The sequence below is a fragment of the Heloderma suspectum genome, chromosome 1 (assembly GCF_057233095.1).
Source record: "Heloderma suspectum isolate Gila_16-S chromosome 1, 16-S_ref, whole genome shotgun sequence".
Lineage (NCBI taxonomy): Eukaryota > Metazoa > Chordata > Lepidosauria > Squamata > Helodermatidae > Heloderma > Heloderma suspectum.
Genome location: NC_139458.1, coordinates 439095174 through 439110038, shown reverse-complemented (window position 1 = coordinate 439110038; position 14865 = coordinate 439095174). Strand labels below are relative to the sequence as shown.

Sequence of the window (14865 nt, the reverse complement as noted above, 5' to 3'; positions counted from 1 at the left end):
CACAGTTCGAAAGCATCAATTCTTCGGCGCTCAGCCTTCCTTATAGTGCAGCTCTCACAGCCATACGTTGCTACTGGGAAAACCATAGCTTTGATTAAGACGACCTTTGTCGGCAAGGTGATGTCTCTGCTTCTCACTACGCTGTCTAGGTTTGCCATAGCTTTCCTCCCAAGGTGCAAGCATCTTTTAATTTCATGGGGCCAGATGCCATGATCTTCGTTTTTTTAATGTTGAGTTTCAAACCAGCTTTTGCACTCTCCACTTTCACCCTCAACAAGACACTTTTTAGATCCTCTTCGCTTTCTGCCATTAGGGTGGTATCGTCTGCATATCTGAGGTTGTTGATAATTCTCCCGGCAATCTGTATTCCGACCTGTGGTTCGTCCAACCCGGCGGTTCTCATGATGTACTCTGCATATAAATTAAATAAGTAGGGCGACAATATGCAGCCTTGTTGTACTCCTTCCCCAATTTTGAACCAATCGGTTGTTCCATGTCCGGTTCTTACTGTTGCTCGTTGACCCTCGTACAGGTTTCTCAGGAGACAGGTAAGGTGGTCTGGTACTCCCATCTCTTTAAGAATTTGCCACAGTTTGATGTGATCCACACAATCAAAGGCTTTAGCGTAGTCAATGAAGCAGAAATAGACATTTTTCTGGGATTCTCTTGCTTTCTCCATGATCCAGCGAATGTTGGCGATTTGATCTCTAGTTCCTCTGCCTCTTCTAAACCCAGCTTGTACTTCCAGTAGTTCTCGGTTCACTTACTGCTGAAGCCTAGCTTGTAGGATTTTGAGCATAAACTTGCTGGCATGTGAAATGAGCGCAAATGTACGGTAGTTTGAACTAGGGATGGCGGAGAATTTCTCCCCGAAACTTCGGGGGGCCGATCGCCAACGTGTTCGGCCCCCCGAACAAGTTTCGGGGAGAAATTCTCCGCCCCCCACACCCCCCACACCCCCCCCAGGACGGGACTTACCTTTGCCGAATGTCCCTCCTGGCGGCGGGTCCGGCCGGCGGTTCGGCGGGAGTTTGTCGGGGCGGGAGCAGCAGCCAATCTTTCGACCGGCTGCTGCCGCCACCATTCCAAGAAAAGAAAAACAAAAACGCCCCCGTGATAGGCTACGTGACGATTAACGTAGCCTATCACGGCTAGATTTGCAAAGTCAGCCGTGATAGGCTACGTTAATCGTCACGTAGCCTATCACGGGTGACTTTGAAAAAAAAAAAAAAAGCGCGCACGGATAATGGCGGCCCCCATAGGGAGCCGCCATTCGCGTTCCTTATTTGGTCGCTGTAGTCTACGTAAAGATTTACGTAGACTACGGCGAAAATAAGGGCAACGCTATTTGCGTTTTATTTTGTGACAAGAAGCTCATGATCTGAGCCACAGTCAGCTCCAGGTCTTGTTTTTACTGACTGTATAGAGCTTCTCCATCTTTGGCTGCAAAGGACATCAATCTGATTTCGATATTGACCATCTGGTGATGTCCATGTGTAGAAACGCCTCTTGTGCTGTTGGAAAAGAGTGTTTGCTATGATCAGCGTGTTTTCTTGGCAAAACCCGATTAGCCTTTGTCCTGCTTCATTTTATACACGAAGGCCATGCTTGCCTGTTATCCTGGTGATTTCTTGACTTCCTACTTTAGCATTCCAATCCCCTATGATGAAGAGGACATCTTTTTTTGGTGTTAGTTCTAGAAGGTGCTGTAGGTCTTCATAGAACCGATCAACCTCAGCTTCTTTGGCCTCAGTGGTTGGGGCATAGACCTGAATTACTGTGATGTTGAATGGTTTGCCTTGGAGTCGTACTGAGATCATTCTATCATTTTTGAGATTGTACCCCAGTACTGCTTTTCCCACCCTTTTGTTGACTATGAGTGCTACTCCATTTCTTCTAAGGGATTCTTGCCCACAGTAGAAGATATGATGTCACCTGAATTAAATTCGTCCATGCTTGTCCATTTTAGTTCACTGATTGCCAAGATGTCAATGTTCAGTCTTGCCATCTCATGTTTGACCACATCCAGCTTACCTTGATTCATTGACCTTACATTCCAGGTTCCTAAACAATATTGTTCTTTACAGCATCGGACTTTCTTTTCACCACCAGACACATCCACAGCTGAGTGTCCTTTCAGCTTTGGCCCAGCTGCTTCACTCTTTCTGGCGCTACCTGAAAATTCCCTCTGCTCTTCCCCAGTAGTATATTGGACGCCTTCCAACCGGAGGGGCTCATCTTCTGGCGTCATCTCTTTTAGCCTTGTGATAGGTTCCATGGGGTTTTCTTGGCAAGAATACTGGAGTGGGTTGCCATTTCCTTCTCCAGTGGACCACATTTTGTCAGAACTCTCCGCCATGACCTGTCCATCTTGGGTGGCCCTGCACGGCATAGGTTATGACTTCACTGAGCTACGCAAGCCCCTTCGCCACAACAAGGCAGTGATCCATGAAGGGGCTTAACATCATGTGGGACCTATTTTTCTGTCCTTCTCCAAGACCAAAAAACCTTAGTCCCCATCCAGATACAGGCCACATTTTCCCAGATCAGCAGAATGTTGGGGTACTTTGTAACAATTCCCTCTGTTGTTGGGGTGAGGACACAGAACTCACTCCCAACACTATAGTATCTTTCTGATGGCTGCCATCTGTACTTCTGTGTCGTGAAGTTTGCGCATTTGGTGCTTCATCCAGCAGGCTAAGGCTACCATAAAAAAAAAAGGTAAAGGTGTCCCCAGCCAGTCGTGTCCAACTCTAGGGGTGGTGCTCATCTCCATTTCTATCCGGAGAGCCAGCACTGTCCGAAGATGCTTTCTGTGGTCATGTGGCCGGCATGACTGAACACCGAGGTGCACGGAATGCTGTTACCTTTCCCGCCGAGGCGGTACCTATTTATCTACTTGCAATTTCTTGCTTTCAAGCTGCTAGGTTGGCAGGAGCTGGGACTGAAGACGGGAGCTCACTCCGTCATGTGGCACTTGGTTCTCAAACTGCTGTCCTGCCGACCTTCCGGTCTGCAGTTCAGCGTCTTAACCACTAAGCCACCGTGGTCCTGGCTATCATACATCCTCCTAAAATCATTTGCACGTCCAATATCACCACAATGGGGTGTAATGCAATGGGAAAAAAATCCCCTTGCTATAGGGCTCCAATCAAGAAGTGTTTCCCACCAAGAATGGTTAGCAGCTGTTTCTACTTTGGCTAATATTGGATTAACATCTTGATTGGCATGATTGACTTTTACTGCATTGTTACCTAATTCTTTTACTGTAAGTAGTTCCTCTTGTAAGGAAGGGTGAGAAAGAAGGTTTTAAGGATAGGGATCCTTCAACTAAGAAATACAGGAGTGAGGGTGATGAAAAGAGAGGGAAATACTTTTATGTGTAAATAGACACGTGGAAAGAAAAATCGCATCTTGGCACAAAACTAACATTGCAAGAACAACTATTAATATAGTAACATATATAACTATTACAATTTTCTTTTGGGATCACATTAAAAGAGCAGTGAGAATTGTTTACAGGTTGTGGAGAAAAACAATTTTTCACAAGTTTGAAAACTATTATTTTTGCAATTTGTATATTTTTACATTGATGGTTCTAGTGTAGTTTCTTCTTACTGGTGATTGCAAACGTTATTGTTTGGGAGCTGGATATTTTGAGTTTTTTGTTGCGAGTCTTATAGGAAAATATGGTCCATAAGCAAAGCAATGGTATCATTAACTCTTGTTTTGCAGATGTGGAGACATGTTGTCATCTGTGGCACAGTAATCTGGTTCTCATGTTCTCTTCTCTGGGAAAGCAGGTTTTAAAGTTCTCGTGGGCTGTGGTCTAGGTGTCATGGCTCAGCCACTATTTTCAGCAAGCATCTGTCTGTGGCATGCTTTTATTCTAACGTTCATCTGTAACGATATGGACTTTTCATAGGGAGCACCTGCTAGGAAGCAAACAGAGAGATGTTTTCCCACCTCCCCCCCCCCCATTGTATTCCAACTGGGGTAATTTATTATACTTAAGAGCAGCAGAGCCCTGAGTTCAAAACATGTGGTGGCCAATCAGGGGGCTTTCCCTTCCATTCTTTTAGTAGGCATATTTGGGCCTTCACCATGGCACAAGAAAGGTTTTTACAGTAACAGGCATCTTTGTCTGCTTTCATGTTGGGCCACCAACCTTTGTTTTCTTCCTGTTTCTCTTGGTGCTTTGACTGGTGCACCATGTGGTCGTGGTTTGCTCGTGCCTTACCAAAGGCCAGTCAGTGTCTGTAGCTATTGGGAGCTACTGCTTTGCAAACTTTTTAAAATTTCTGAATCTGGGGTCTGTATGTAGGATATTTGCTAGCTGCTGCTTGCACTTCAACTGTTGGATCTTTTTCATGTAATGCATCTGAATATTTCTCCGAGTACAGCATTAGGGGGAGAAGAAGTTGTTAATTCAGTTGACTATTGCTTTTTCTTTCTCTGGATTTTCTTTACTGTGCATTCAAAACAAAGGAATGTTAATAGCATGACCACACAGTAATTCAATAACACCTGGTCGATGTTAGAGATGCAGCAGCCACTCAGTTGGTTGGAACTCAGAGCTGTTCACCTGGCCCTTCAGGCTTTTGTGTCTGTGGTTCTCGACAAGCATGTTTTGGTGCGTACAGACAACATAGCAACATGAGCATATATAAATCATCAGGGAGGTTCTCAGTCTGTGCTCTATGGGAGGAGGCAAACCTGCTATGGGAGGAGGGCAACAAAGATGATCAGGGGACTGGAAACAAAGCCCTGTGAAGAGAGACTGAAAGAACTGGGCATGTTTAGCCTTGAGAAGAGAAGACTGAGGGGAGATATGATAGCACTCTTCAGGTACTTGAAAGGTTGTCACAGAGAAGAAGGCCAAGATCTCTTCTCGATCATGCCAGAGTGCAGGACATGGAAGAATGGGCTCAAGTGACAGGAACCCAGAGTCTGGTTGAATATCAAGAGAAACTTCCTGACTGTTAGAGCAATACGACAATGGGACCCATTACCTAGGGAGGTGGTGGGCTCTCCCACACTGGAGGCATTCAAGATGAGGCTGGACAGCCATCTGTCAGGGATGCTCTGACTTGGATTCCTGCACTGAGTAGGGGGTTGGACTTGATGGCCTTGTAGGCCCCTTCCAACCCTACTATTCTATGATTCTACTCCTGACATGGGCATAGATCCACCTGACATCACATCAAGGGGGAGTTGAACATACAAGTGGACTGGTTGAGCCATTCAGTGATTCAGGAAAGGGAATAGTATCTTCTTCATGACATTTTTCAATGGATTTCTGACAGAGGGGGGCCTCCAGTGTTAGACCTATTGGCCAGTAGTGCCAACACCAAAACCCAGAGATACCTTGCCAGGTATCAAGATCTGCAAGCAGAGGCAGTGGATGTAATGTCCATGTCTTGGCCCCAGGGGTACTATATGCTTTTCCTCCCTTTCCCTTACTATCCAAATGTCTGTGCAAGGTGAGGTTGCTGAAGGCACAGGTAGTACAAATAGCACTGTATTGGACATGGAGACCATGGTTTGCCATCAGGACCCAGAATGTCTGCAATTGACTGCATGGAGGTTGAATGGCAACAGCTGTTAGGACACTTTGAGTAGTGTCCTGTGTCAGGACACACACTGGGCTTGGTTGACCCACCCTTAAGTCAAACGCTTCCTTAAGGGAGCATCTCTATTGCTGTTGTCATAGATTTCCCATGGGGACCTCACTTTGGTGCTCAGGGCCCTCACAAAGACTCCTTCTGAGCCAATCAGAACCAGCCCCCTAAGGGAATGTATCTTCAAAACAATGTTCCTAGTGATGCTAGGCGTGTAAGGGACATTGGTGCCCTTTCAGTCCAGGGTGGTCTCTGCACTTTCCATGTAGATAGGGTGGTTCTGAGACCAGACTCGGCCTCTATCCTAAAGGTCAATACCAGTTTCCATAGGGCCCAAGAAGCAGTGCTACCTGATTTCTGCCCCAAGCTTGTCCATCCTAAGGGGAAGGAGTGGCACAACCTGGATGTTCGTTGGTCCCTCAAAGCGTATATTCGACGTACTAAGGAGATCAGATGCTCAGAGAGCCTGTTTGTCTCCTTTAAATTGGGGCACAGGGTAGAAAAGTATCCAGGGGGACAATCAGCCGCTGGGTTAGGGCTTGCATGGCCCTAGCGTACCAGTCCCAGGGTAGGCTGCTGCCAGGTGGCATAAAAGCTCACTCCATCCGGGGGGTGGCCACGTCAGCAGCATTTGACACTCAGGCCCCTTTGGAGGGTATTTGTAAAGCAGCTACCTGGGCAAAGCCTTCCACCTTTATCCGCCACTATAGGATTGATAAATAGGTTTCGGTGGATGTGACCTTTGGATGTCGGGTGATGCAGAGGGTATTGTAGCCTTCGTTCTCCCACCCTGTTCTTGGGATGCTGCTGTTGTACATCCCATTCCTGCCGCATCCACCCTCCACTGATCGACAACGGAAAGTTTGACTTTCCCTGAAGTGTCAGCGAGGCGTGGACCTGACAGTCCCTCCCTTGGCTCAGAGTTGTCTGGTTTTGGTCCATCTGAGTGGGCAGGGATCAGCATATTGCGTTTACACGGTGCCCCGCTAGGGAGATAGGGTGTCCTATGCTTCATTTTTTTCTTTCTTTGATCTGTTCAGTCCAGTTTTTCTGGGTAAGTTGCAATTATTTTGGGTTGCGAATAGAGTGGTTTTATCTGTTCGCAATTGTTCTCATGCAAGTTTTTAGAGACGTGTGAGTTTGAAGTACAGCTGAAGTCAAGTCCTGCGACTGAGAGGGTTTCTCCTCTCACAGTGGGAAATGTATCAGTCTTTTAGCCCTGCCTTCTCACGGAGGAGAGGAGTTAACCCGTTCCTGTCAGGTCCGTCCTTCACTGACCAGAAGGACACTTCACGGTAAGTCCAACTTTGGGTTCCGGTTACAACCATGCATGTGTGCCTTCCAGACTTCGTGCATCTGGCAAATGGGCTCCAGAATTAGAAATCAGAAGTAGTGCATTCCACACTGGCTGCATTTGGGCAATCGGCAGAGTTGCCAGCTTGCAAATTTAAAAAATACCTGGTGGTCGCTCGGTGGAGCTGGGCTGTGTTTGGTTAGGGTGGAGCTTGATCAGCTTTTTTGTGATCCAGAAGGTGCAGTCCGATGAGTTTCGGTGGGCCAGGGAAGGGACTCTGGTGGATCAAGGTGTGGCAATACTAGAAAATAATAATAATAATAATAATAATAATAATAATAATAATAATAATAATATCCCTTTGGCTAAAGATACCTGTTTTTTTCAACAAAATACCTGATGCCAATCCAGTTGGGTCAAAATTCCTGACACTGGCAATCTAAGAGATTGGCAACAAGGACAGGAGAAGGAGATTTATATCAAAATATCTTTTGGAGAAATAGGTTTCTTTTATGTATCTATCAGGTGAAAACATTCTCCCAAAAACTGGGACCTTACATTCGTGTGAGGAGAATAGACTCTGGTGAACCCTGGCCGCTGATCAAGTACGTAGAACTGGATATTCCAGCATCAGACTTGGTTCCTGAAGGCATCACATTTGTGGATATTCCTGGGACAGGAGACTTTAACGAGAAAAGGGATGAAATGTGGAAAGAGGTGAGTTTTGCCTTGAGTTGCAAGGAAGAGAAAATAACGCTATGGTCTAAATCAGTTTCTTGGCATTGAAATTAAAGGGACACCAGAGTGCCCCTTCAGTTAAGGCGAGTAGCAAAAAAAGAAAGGAAGGAGAGGGGTTCCACCATTCTGACCCTCAACATTCTATTGCATAAAAAGGACACATGTTGAGCTAATAACTTGAGACTTGGCATCCATGATTTATGTGACAGCATTGACAATTGTGCCAGCTTTCAATGGATCAAATTAAATGTGCTGAAAGTTCACACATGTACCCTTTTTATTCCAATTTTTAGGACAGGCTTATATTTCTTTCATGTTTTGATGAAAATAAGTAATGTGCTTTATTTAGGCTTGTTGAGGAAGGCAATCTGTTGGTTTGGTGAAATTCTGAGCAGCAGTTAAAATGTTATTAAAATCTTCCTGGCCCATTAAAGCCTATGGCAGCAACTGCTGGCAAAATTATGCAATGAGTGCTAGGTTTAGTTCTGAAGCTAGAATGCTGCCAGCACTCCAGTGCGTGTGGAGGGATTTATGTTGCAGAGGGAATCTACTGGATTCTGTTTGCACTGCCTGTTCCTTTAGCAGTGTGGCATGTACCAAGGCATAATGGCAGAAGCTCAGCAGGCAGGGCTCTGTTCCTCCCAACCTTCAGACTGCTAACTGGGTTGGGCCGATGTGATCTTATGATGTCAGTATTTCTCGATCTACACTGGCTGTCAGTCTGTTTCCTGGCTCAATTCAAAGTGCTGGTCTTAACCTTTAAAGTCCCAGATGGCTTGGGGCCAGGTGACCTGAAGGAATGTCTCCTCCCTTATTTACCTACCAGATATTAAGGTCATCATCTGAGGCCCTCCTCCAGGTGCCCCCACCCAATGAGGCGAGGCAGGTGGCTACAAGGGAGGGGGCCTTTTTAGTGGTGGCACCCATATGTGGAATGCTCTCCCCAGAGAGGCTCGCCTGGTGCGTACATTATGGTCCTTTCAGAGCCACGTGAATTCCTTTTTATTCTACTAGGCAATTTAAGAACTCTTTCTTAGTAGTGCTCCTAGTACATTTTCTGCTGCTTGTTTTAATTTGGTTTTATGTGCTGAAATGGTTTTATTCTTTGCTACTGGTTTTATTTTTACCCCTTCATGGATCACTGCCTTCTTGTGGTGAAGGGGCTTGCGTAACTCAGTGAAGCCATAAGCTATGCCATGCAGGGCCACCCAAGACGGACAGGTCATGGTGGAGAGTTCTGACAAAATGTGGTCCATTGGAGAAGGAAATGGCAACCCACTCCAGTATTCTTGCCAAGAAAACCCCATGGAATGTATCACAAGGCTAAAAGAGATGACGCCGGAAGATGAGCCCCTCAGGTCGGAAGGTGTCCAATATACTACTGGGGAAGAGCAGAGGGAATTTCCAAGTAGCGCCAGAAAGAGTGAAGTGGCTGGGCCAAAGCCGAAAGGACACTCAGCTGTGGATGTGTGTGGTGGTGAAAAGAAAATCTGATGCTGTAAAGAACAATATTGTTTAGGAACCTGGAATGTCAGATCAATGAATCAAGGTAAGCTGGAGGTGGTCAAACATGAGATGGCAAGATTGAACATTGACATCTTGGGAATCAGCGAACTAAAATGGACAAGCATGGACGAATTCAATTCAGGTGACCATCATATCTACTACTGTGGCAAGAATCCCTTAGAAGGAATGGAGTAGCACTCATAGTCAATAAAAGGGTGGGAAAAGCAGTACTGGGATACAATCTCAAAAACAATAGAATGATCTCAGTACGAATCCAAGGCAAACCATTCAACATCACAATAATTCAAGTCTATGCCGCAAACACTGAGGCCGAAGAAGCTAAGGTTGATCGGTACTATGAAGACCTACAACACCTTCTAGAACTAACACCAAAAAAAGATGTCCTCTTCATCACAGGGGATTGGAATGCTAAAGTAGGAAGTCAAGAAATCACCAGGATAACAGGCAGGCATGGCCTTGGTGTACAAAATGAAGCAGGACAAAGGCTAATCGAGTTTTGCCAAGAGAACACGCTGATCATAGCAAACACTCTTTTCCAACAGCACAAGAGGCGACTCTACACGTGGACATCACCAGATGGTCAATGTCGAAATCAGATTGATTATGTACTTTGCAGCCAAAGATGGAGAAGCTCTATACAGTCAGTAAAAACAAGACCTGGAGCTGACTGTGGCTCAGATCATGAGCTTCTTGTCGCAAAATTTTGGCTTAAATTGTAGAACATAGGGAAAACCACTAAGCCATTCAGCTATGACCTAAATCATATCCCTTACGAATATACAGTGGAGGTGACAAATAGATTTCAGGGATTAGACCTGATACACAGAGTGCCTGAGGAACTATGGACGGAGGTCTGTAACATCGTTCAGGAGGCAGCAACTCAATCCATCCCAAAGAAAAAGAAATGCAAGAAAGCCAAGTGGCTGTCTGATGAGGCTTTACAAGGAGCTGAGGAAAGAAGGGAAGCGAAAAGCAAGGGAGAAAGGGGAAGATATATCCAACTGAATGCAGAGTTCCAGAGAATAGCAAGGAGAGACAAGAAGGCCTTCTTAAATGAACAATGCAAAGAAATCGAAGAAAACAATAGAATGAGAAAGACTAGAGATCTCTTCAAGAAAACTGGAGATCTCAAGGGAACGTTTTGTGCAAAGACAGGCATGATAAAGGACAAAGAAGGCAGGGACCTAACAGAAGCAGATGAGATTAAGAAGAGGTGGAAGGAATACACAGAAGAACTATACAGGAAAGATCTGAATGTCCCTGATAGCCATGATAGTGCGGTCACTGAACTTGAGCCAGACATCCTCGAGAGTGAAGTCAAGTGGGCCTTAGGAAGCATTAGTAACAACAAAGCTAGCGGAGATGACAGTATTCCAGCTGAGCTATTTAAGATCCTAAAAGATGATGCTGTTAAAGTGCTGCACTCAATATGCCAACAAATTTGGAACACTGAACAATGGCCACAAGACTGGAAAAGGTCAGTTTATATTCCAGTTCCAAAGAAGGGCAATGCCAAAGAGTGTTCAAACTACCGTACCATTCCGCTCATTTCACATGCCAGCAAGGTTATGCTCAAAATCCTACAAGCTAGGCTTCAGCAGTAAGTGAACCAAGAACTAAGGTTGCCTGCACTCGTAAAGCCCACTGACAGGTATCCCTTTCTTCTCATCCATGTGGGAACAAATGATACCACCAAGCGGAGCTACGAAGAAATCACGTCAGACTTTGAAGCTTTGGGAAGGAAACTCAAGAACTTTGGGGCCCAGATAGTTTTCTCATCCATCCTTCCAGTAGTTAGAAGAGGGATAGAAAGGGAACGAAAAATACTCCGGGTGAATGACTGGCTACGAAGGTGGTGGCAATGAGAGAGATTTGGATTCTGGGACCACGGGCTATACTTCCTGGAAGATGGGCTGTTGGCTAGGGATGGGTTGCACCTCACAAAGGATGGGAAGAATGTGTTTGGCCACAGCATGAAGAACTTCATCAGGAGGGCTTTAAACTGAATCCTACGAGGGAGGGAGACATAATGTTGGGGGTAACAATGGACGTAGGCGCATGCACTGCAACGGAGAGAACAGCTCTGATAGCGCCCAATGATAGTCTTTGGACACATGTAGGAAGAAAGCCAGACTATGAAGCACATGGTCTTCGATGTCTATATACTAATGCACAGAGTATGGGAAACAAACAGAACGAACTTGAACTCTTAATACAAGAGGGAAATTATGACCTGATAGTTATAACTGAGACTTGGTGGGATGACTCTCATGACTGGAATACAGCAAGTGAAGGATATAACTTGTTCAAAAAGACCAGGAGGAACAGAAAGGGAGGTGGCGTTGCACTGTATGTGAAAAATACATATCTCTGCACAGAAATACAGGAGGATGAGCTTGGTAGCCCCATCGAGAGCATCTGGATCAAAATAAATGGAGCAAAGAATAAAAGGAACCTGGTGGTCGGAGTCTACTAACGGCCACCCAATCAAGGAGAAGACGAGGATGAAACTTTTGAAAAGCAAATAGCCAATGTTTTAAGGAAGCATGATGTAGTAGTAATGGGGGTCTTCAATTTCCCCGATATTTGTTGGGAGACAAATTCTGCAAAACATGGCCCCTCCAGGAAATTCCTTACTTGTGTGCGTATAACTTCCTCCTACAGAAAGTAGAGGAAGGAACTAGAGGATCGGCTCTCCTTGACTTGATCCTAACCAACAGAGATGACTTAGTGGATCAAGTAGCAGTTACAGGAACTCTGGGGGAAAGCGACCATGTTGTACTTGAGTTCTTGGTTCTAAGGGAAGCAAAAGCTGAGTGTAGTCAAACGCGTACCCTGGATTTTAGGAAAGCTGATTTTAATAAACTCAGAACCATGATCAGTAAGGTCCCATGGCAAGCGATGCTAACGAGAAAAGGAGTCCAAGATGGGTGGGAGCTTTTAAAAAAGGAAATTCTCCAGGCACAATCACAAACAATTCCAACAAGAAGAAAAGGTGGAAGACAACAGAAGAAGCCAATGTGGCTTCACAACAAGCTTAGGGATGACCTGAAAACAAAAAAGGACACATATAGGAAGTGGAAAGAAGGCCAAGTAACAAAGGAAGAGTACAGGCAGGTAGCACAGAATTGCAGGGATGGCATCAGGAAGGCTAAAGCTGAGAATGAGCTGAGGTTAGCAAGGGATGCTAAAAACAACAAAAAGGCTTTCTTCAGCTACGTGCAGAGTAAAAGGCAGAGGAAAGAAATGGTGGTTCAGCTATTAAATAAGGATGGCAAAACAATAACAGATGACAAAGAAAAGGCAGAGGTGCTCAATTCCTACTTTGGCTCAGTCTTCTCCCAAAAGAGGGTCTATGACCCCCCTGGCAAAGGCGAAGTACAGGCTGAAGGGGCAGGATTACAGCTTGAGATCGTAATCTATGATTCTATGATTCTAACTACCGGAAGTACAAGCTGGGTTTCAAAGAGGCAGAGGAACTAGAGATCAAATCACCAACATTCGCTGGATCATGGAGAAAGCAAGAGAATCCCAGAAAAACCTCTATTTCTGCTTCATTGACTATGCTAAAGCCTTTGATTGTGTGGATCACAACAAACTGTGGCAAATTCTGAAAGAGATGGGAGTACCAGACCACCTTACCTGTCTCCTGAGAAACCTGTACGAGGGTCAAGAAGCATCAGTAAGAACAGGACATGGAACAACCGATTGGTTCCAAATTAGGAAAGGAGTACGATAAGGCTGCATATTGTCACCCTGCTTATTTAACTTATATGCAGAGTATATCATGAGAAACGCCGGGTTGGATGAATCACAGGTTGGAATTAAAGATTGCCGGGAGAATTATCAACAACCTCAGATACGCAGACGATACCACCCTAATGGCAGAAAGCGAAGAGGATCTAAAGAGCCTCTTGTTGAGGGTGAAAATGGAGAGTGCAAAAGCTGGTTTGAAACTCAACATTAAAAAAACTAAGATCATGGCATCTGGCCCCATCACTTCCTGGCATATAGAAGAGGACAAAATGGAAGCAGTGACAGATTTTACTTTCTTGGGCTCCAAGATCACCACAGACGGTGACTGTAGCCATGAAATTAAAAGACACTTTTTCCTTGGGAGGAAAGCTATGGCAAACCTAGACAGCGTAGTAAGAAGCAGAGACATCACCTTGCCGACAAAGGTTCATATAATCAAAGCTATGGTTTTCCCAGTAGTAACGTATGGCTGTGAGAGCTGGACTATAAGGAAGGCTGAGTGCTGAAGAATTGATGCTTTCGAACTGTGGTGCTGGAGAAGACTCTTACGAGTCCCCTGGACTGCAAGGAGGTCAAATCAGTCCATCCTAAAGGAAATCAACCCTGACTGCTCATTGGAAGCACCACACTTTAAGAAGGATGCAGACAAACTGGAGAGGGTTCAGAGGAGGGCAACAAAGATGATCAGAGGACTGGAAACAAAGCCCTGTGAAGAGAGACTGAAAGCTGAAGCTGAAATATTTTGGCCACCTAATGCGAAGAGAAAACTCCCTGGAAAAGACCCTGATGCTGGGAAAGATTGAAGGCAAAAGGAGAAGAGGACGGCAGAGGATGAGATGGCCAGATAGCATCACCGATGCAATGAATATGGACTTGAGAACGCTCTGGGAGAGAGAGCAGGACAGGAAGGCCTGGCGTGCTGTGGTCCATGGGGTCACGAAGAGTCAGACACGACTGAACGACTGAACAACAACAACTGGTTTTATTTGGTTTAATTCTGTGCTGTTTTTATTCTTTGTTTTAATGTTTGTGTTTATGCTTTTAATGTATTGTACACTGCTGAGGGAACGCTGGTTACTGGGTGTTTTAAAAGTGCAGAAAATCACACACACACACAAATAAATTAAGGAAAGGCATGGACACTAGAGATGCTGGCAAAGTTCTCTCAAGCGAAGCTTGGATATAAAGTTCAGGAGCTTGAAAAACATGAGCTGAGCTTTTAAGGGCTCCCAGTTCTTCTCGCTTGAATCAAAATCCGAGAAGAATTCCTGTGTTGTCTGCCTGTCCCCAAAAGCCAAATACACCCCCTTCCCTCGTTTGCCATGCAAGCAGCCTCAGAAGAGGTCAGCGTGACAGGAGAGGACAGAGGTGTGTCCCTTTCCTGCCTCCTTGTCCATCAACTTGACATCAGGCCCCAAAGCCTAGAGGACAATGGGGCTCAGAAGAATGGCTCAAGCCCCACCCCCGTACAACAGGAACAGATAATTTCCGGGGGAGTTCTTCATGACAACAGAATGAGAAGCGCATTGGAGTATTATCCATATTTTCATGGAATCAACTTAGGTCCGTCAGAGACACACGAAGCATAAGACCATAAGAAGAGCCATGCTGGATTATAGAATCATAGAATAGTAGGGTTGGAAGGGGCCTATAAGACCACCGAGTCCAACCAATCAGACCAAAGCTCCATGTAGTCCAGCATTCTGTTCACACGGTGGTCAAGAGCTGTTGACCAGGAACCCACATGCAGGGCAGGAGCGCAACAGCACCCCCCCACCCATGTTCCCCAGCAACTGGTGTACATGGGTTCATTGCCTCTGATACTGGAAGCAAGAAAAGCCGAGTATACCGTACCTTTAAAATCTGGTTTTCAGGGGCCACAAAGCACTTGAAAGCAACATACTTCCAGATTGGGTGGGGGGAATGGAA

General features: G+C 45.4%; 1 protein-coding gene across 3 annotated transcripts in view; it reads left to right on the top strand.

Annotated features, from left to right (window-relative positions):
* The window catches only part of LOC146360388 (nuclear GTPase SLIP-GC-like), an 83705-nt gene that overhangs the window by 31804 nt on the left and 37036 nt on the right, over positions 1 to 14865 (top strand). For all 3 annotated transcript variants that reach the window (XM_084830684.1, XM_084830776.1, XM_084830862.1), the window contains one exon: positions 7441 to 7632. In XM_084830684.1, coding sequence (XP_084686810.1) covers positions 7441 to 7632 — 192 coding nt within the window. The remainder of the gene's footprint in view (positions 1 to 7440; positions 7633 to 14865) is intronic.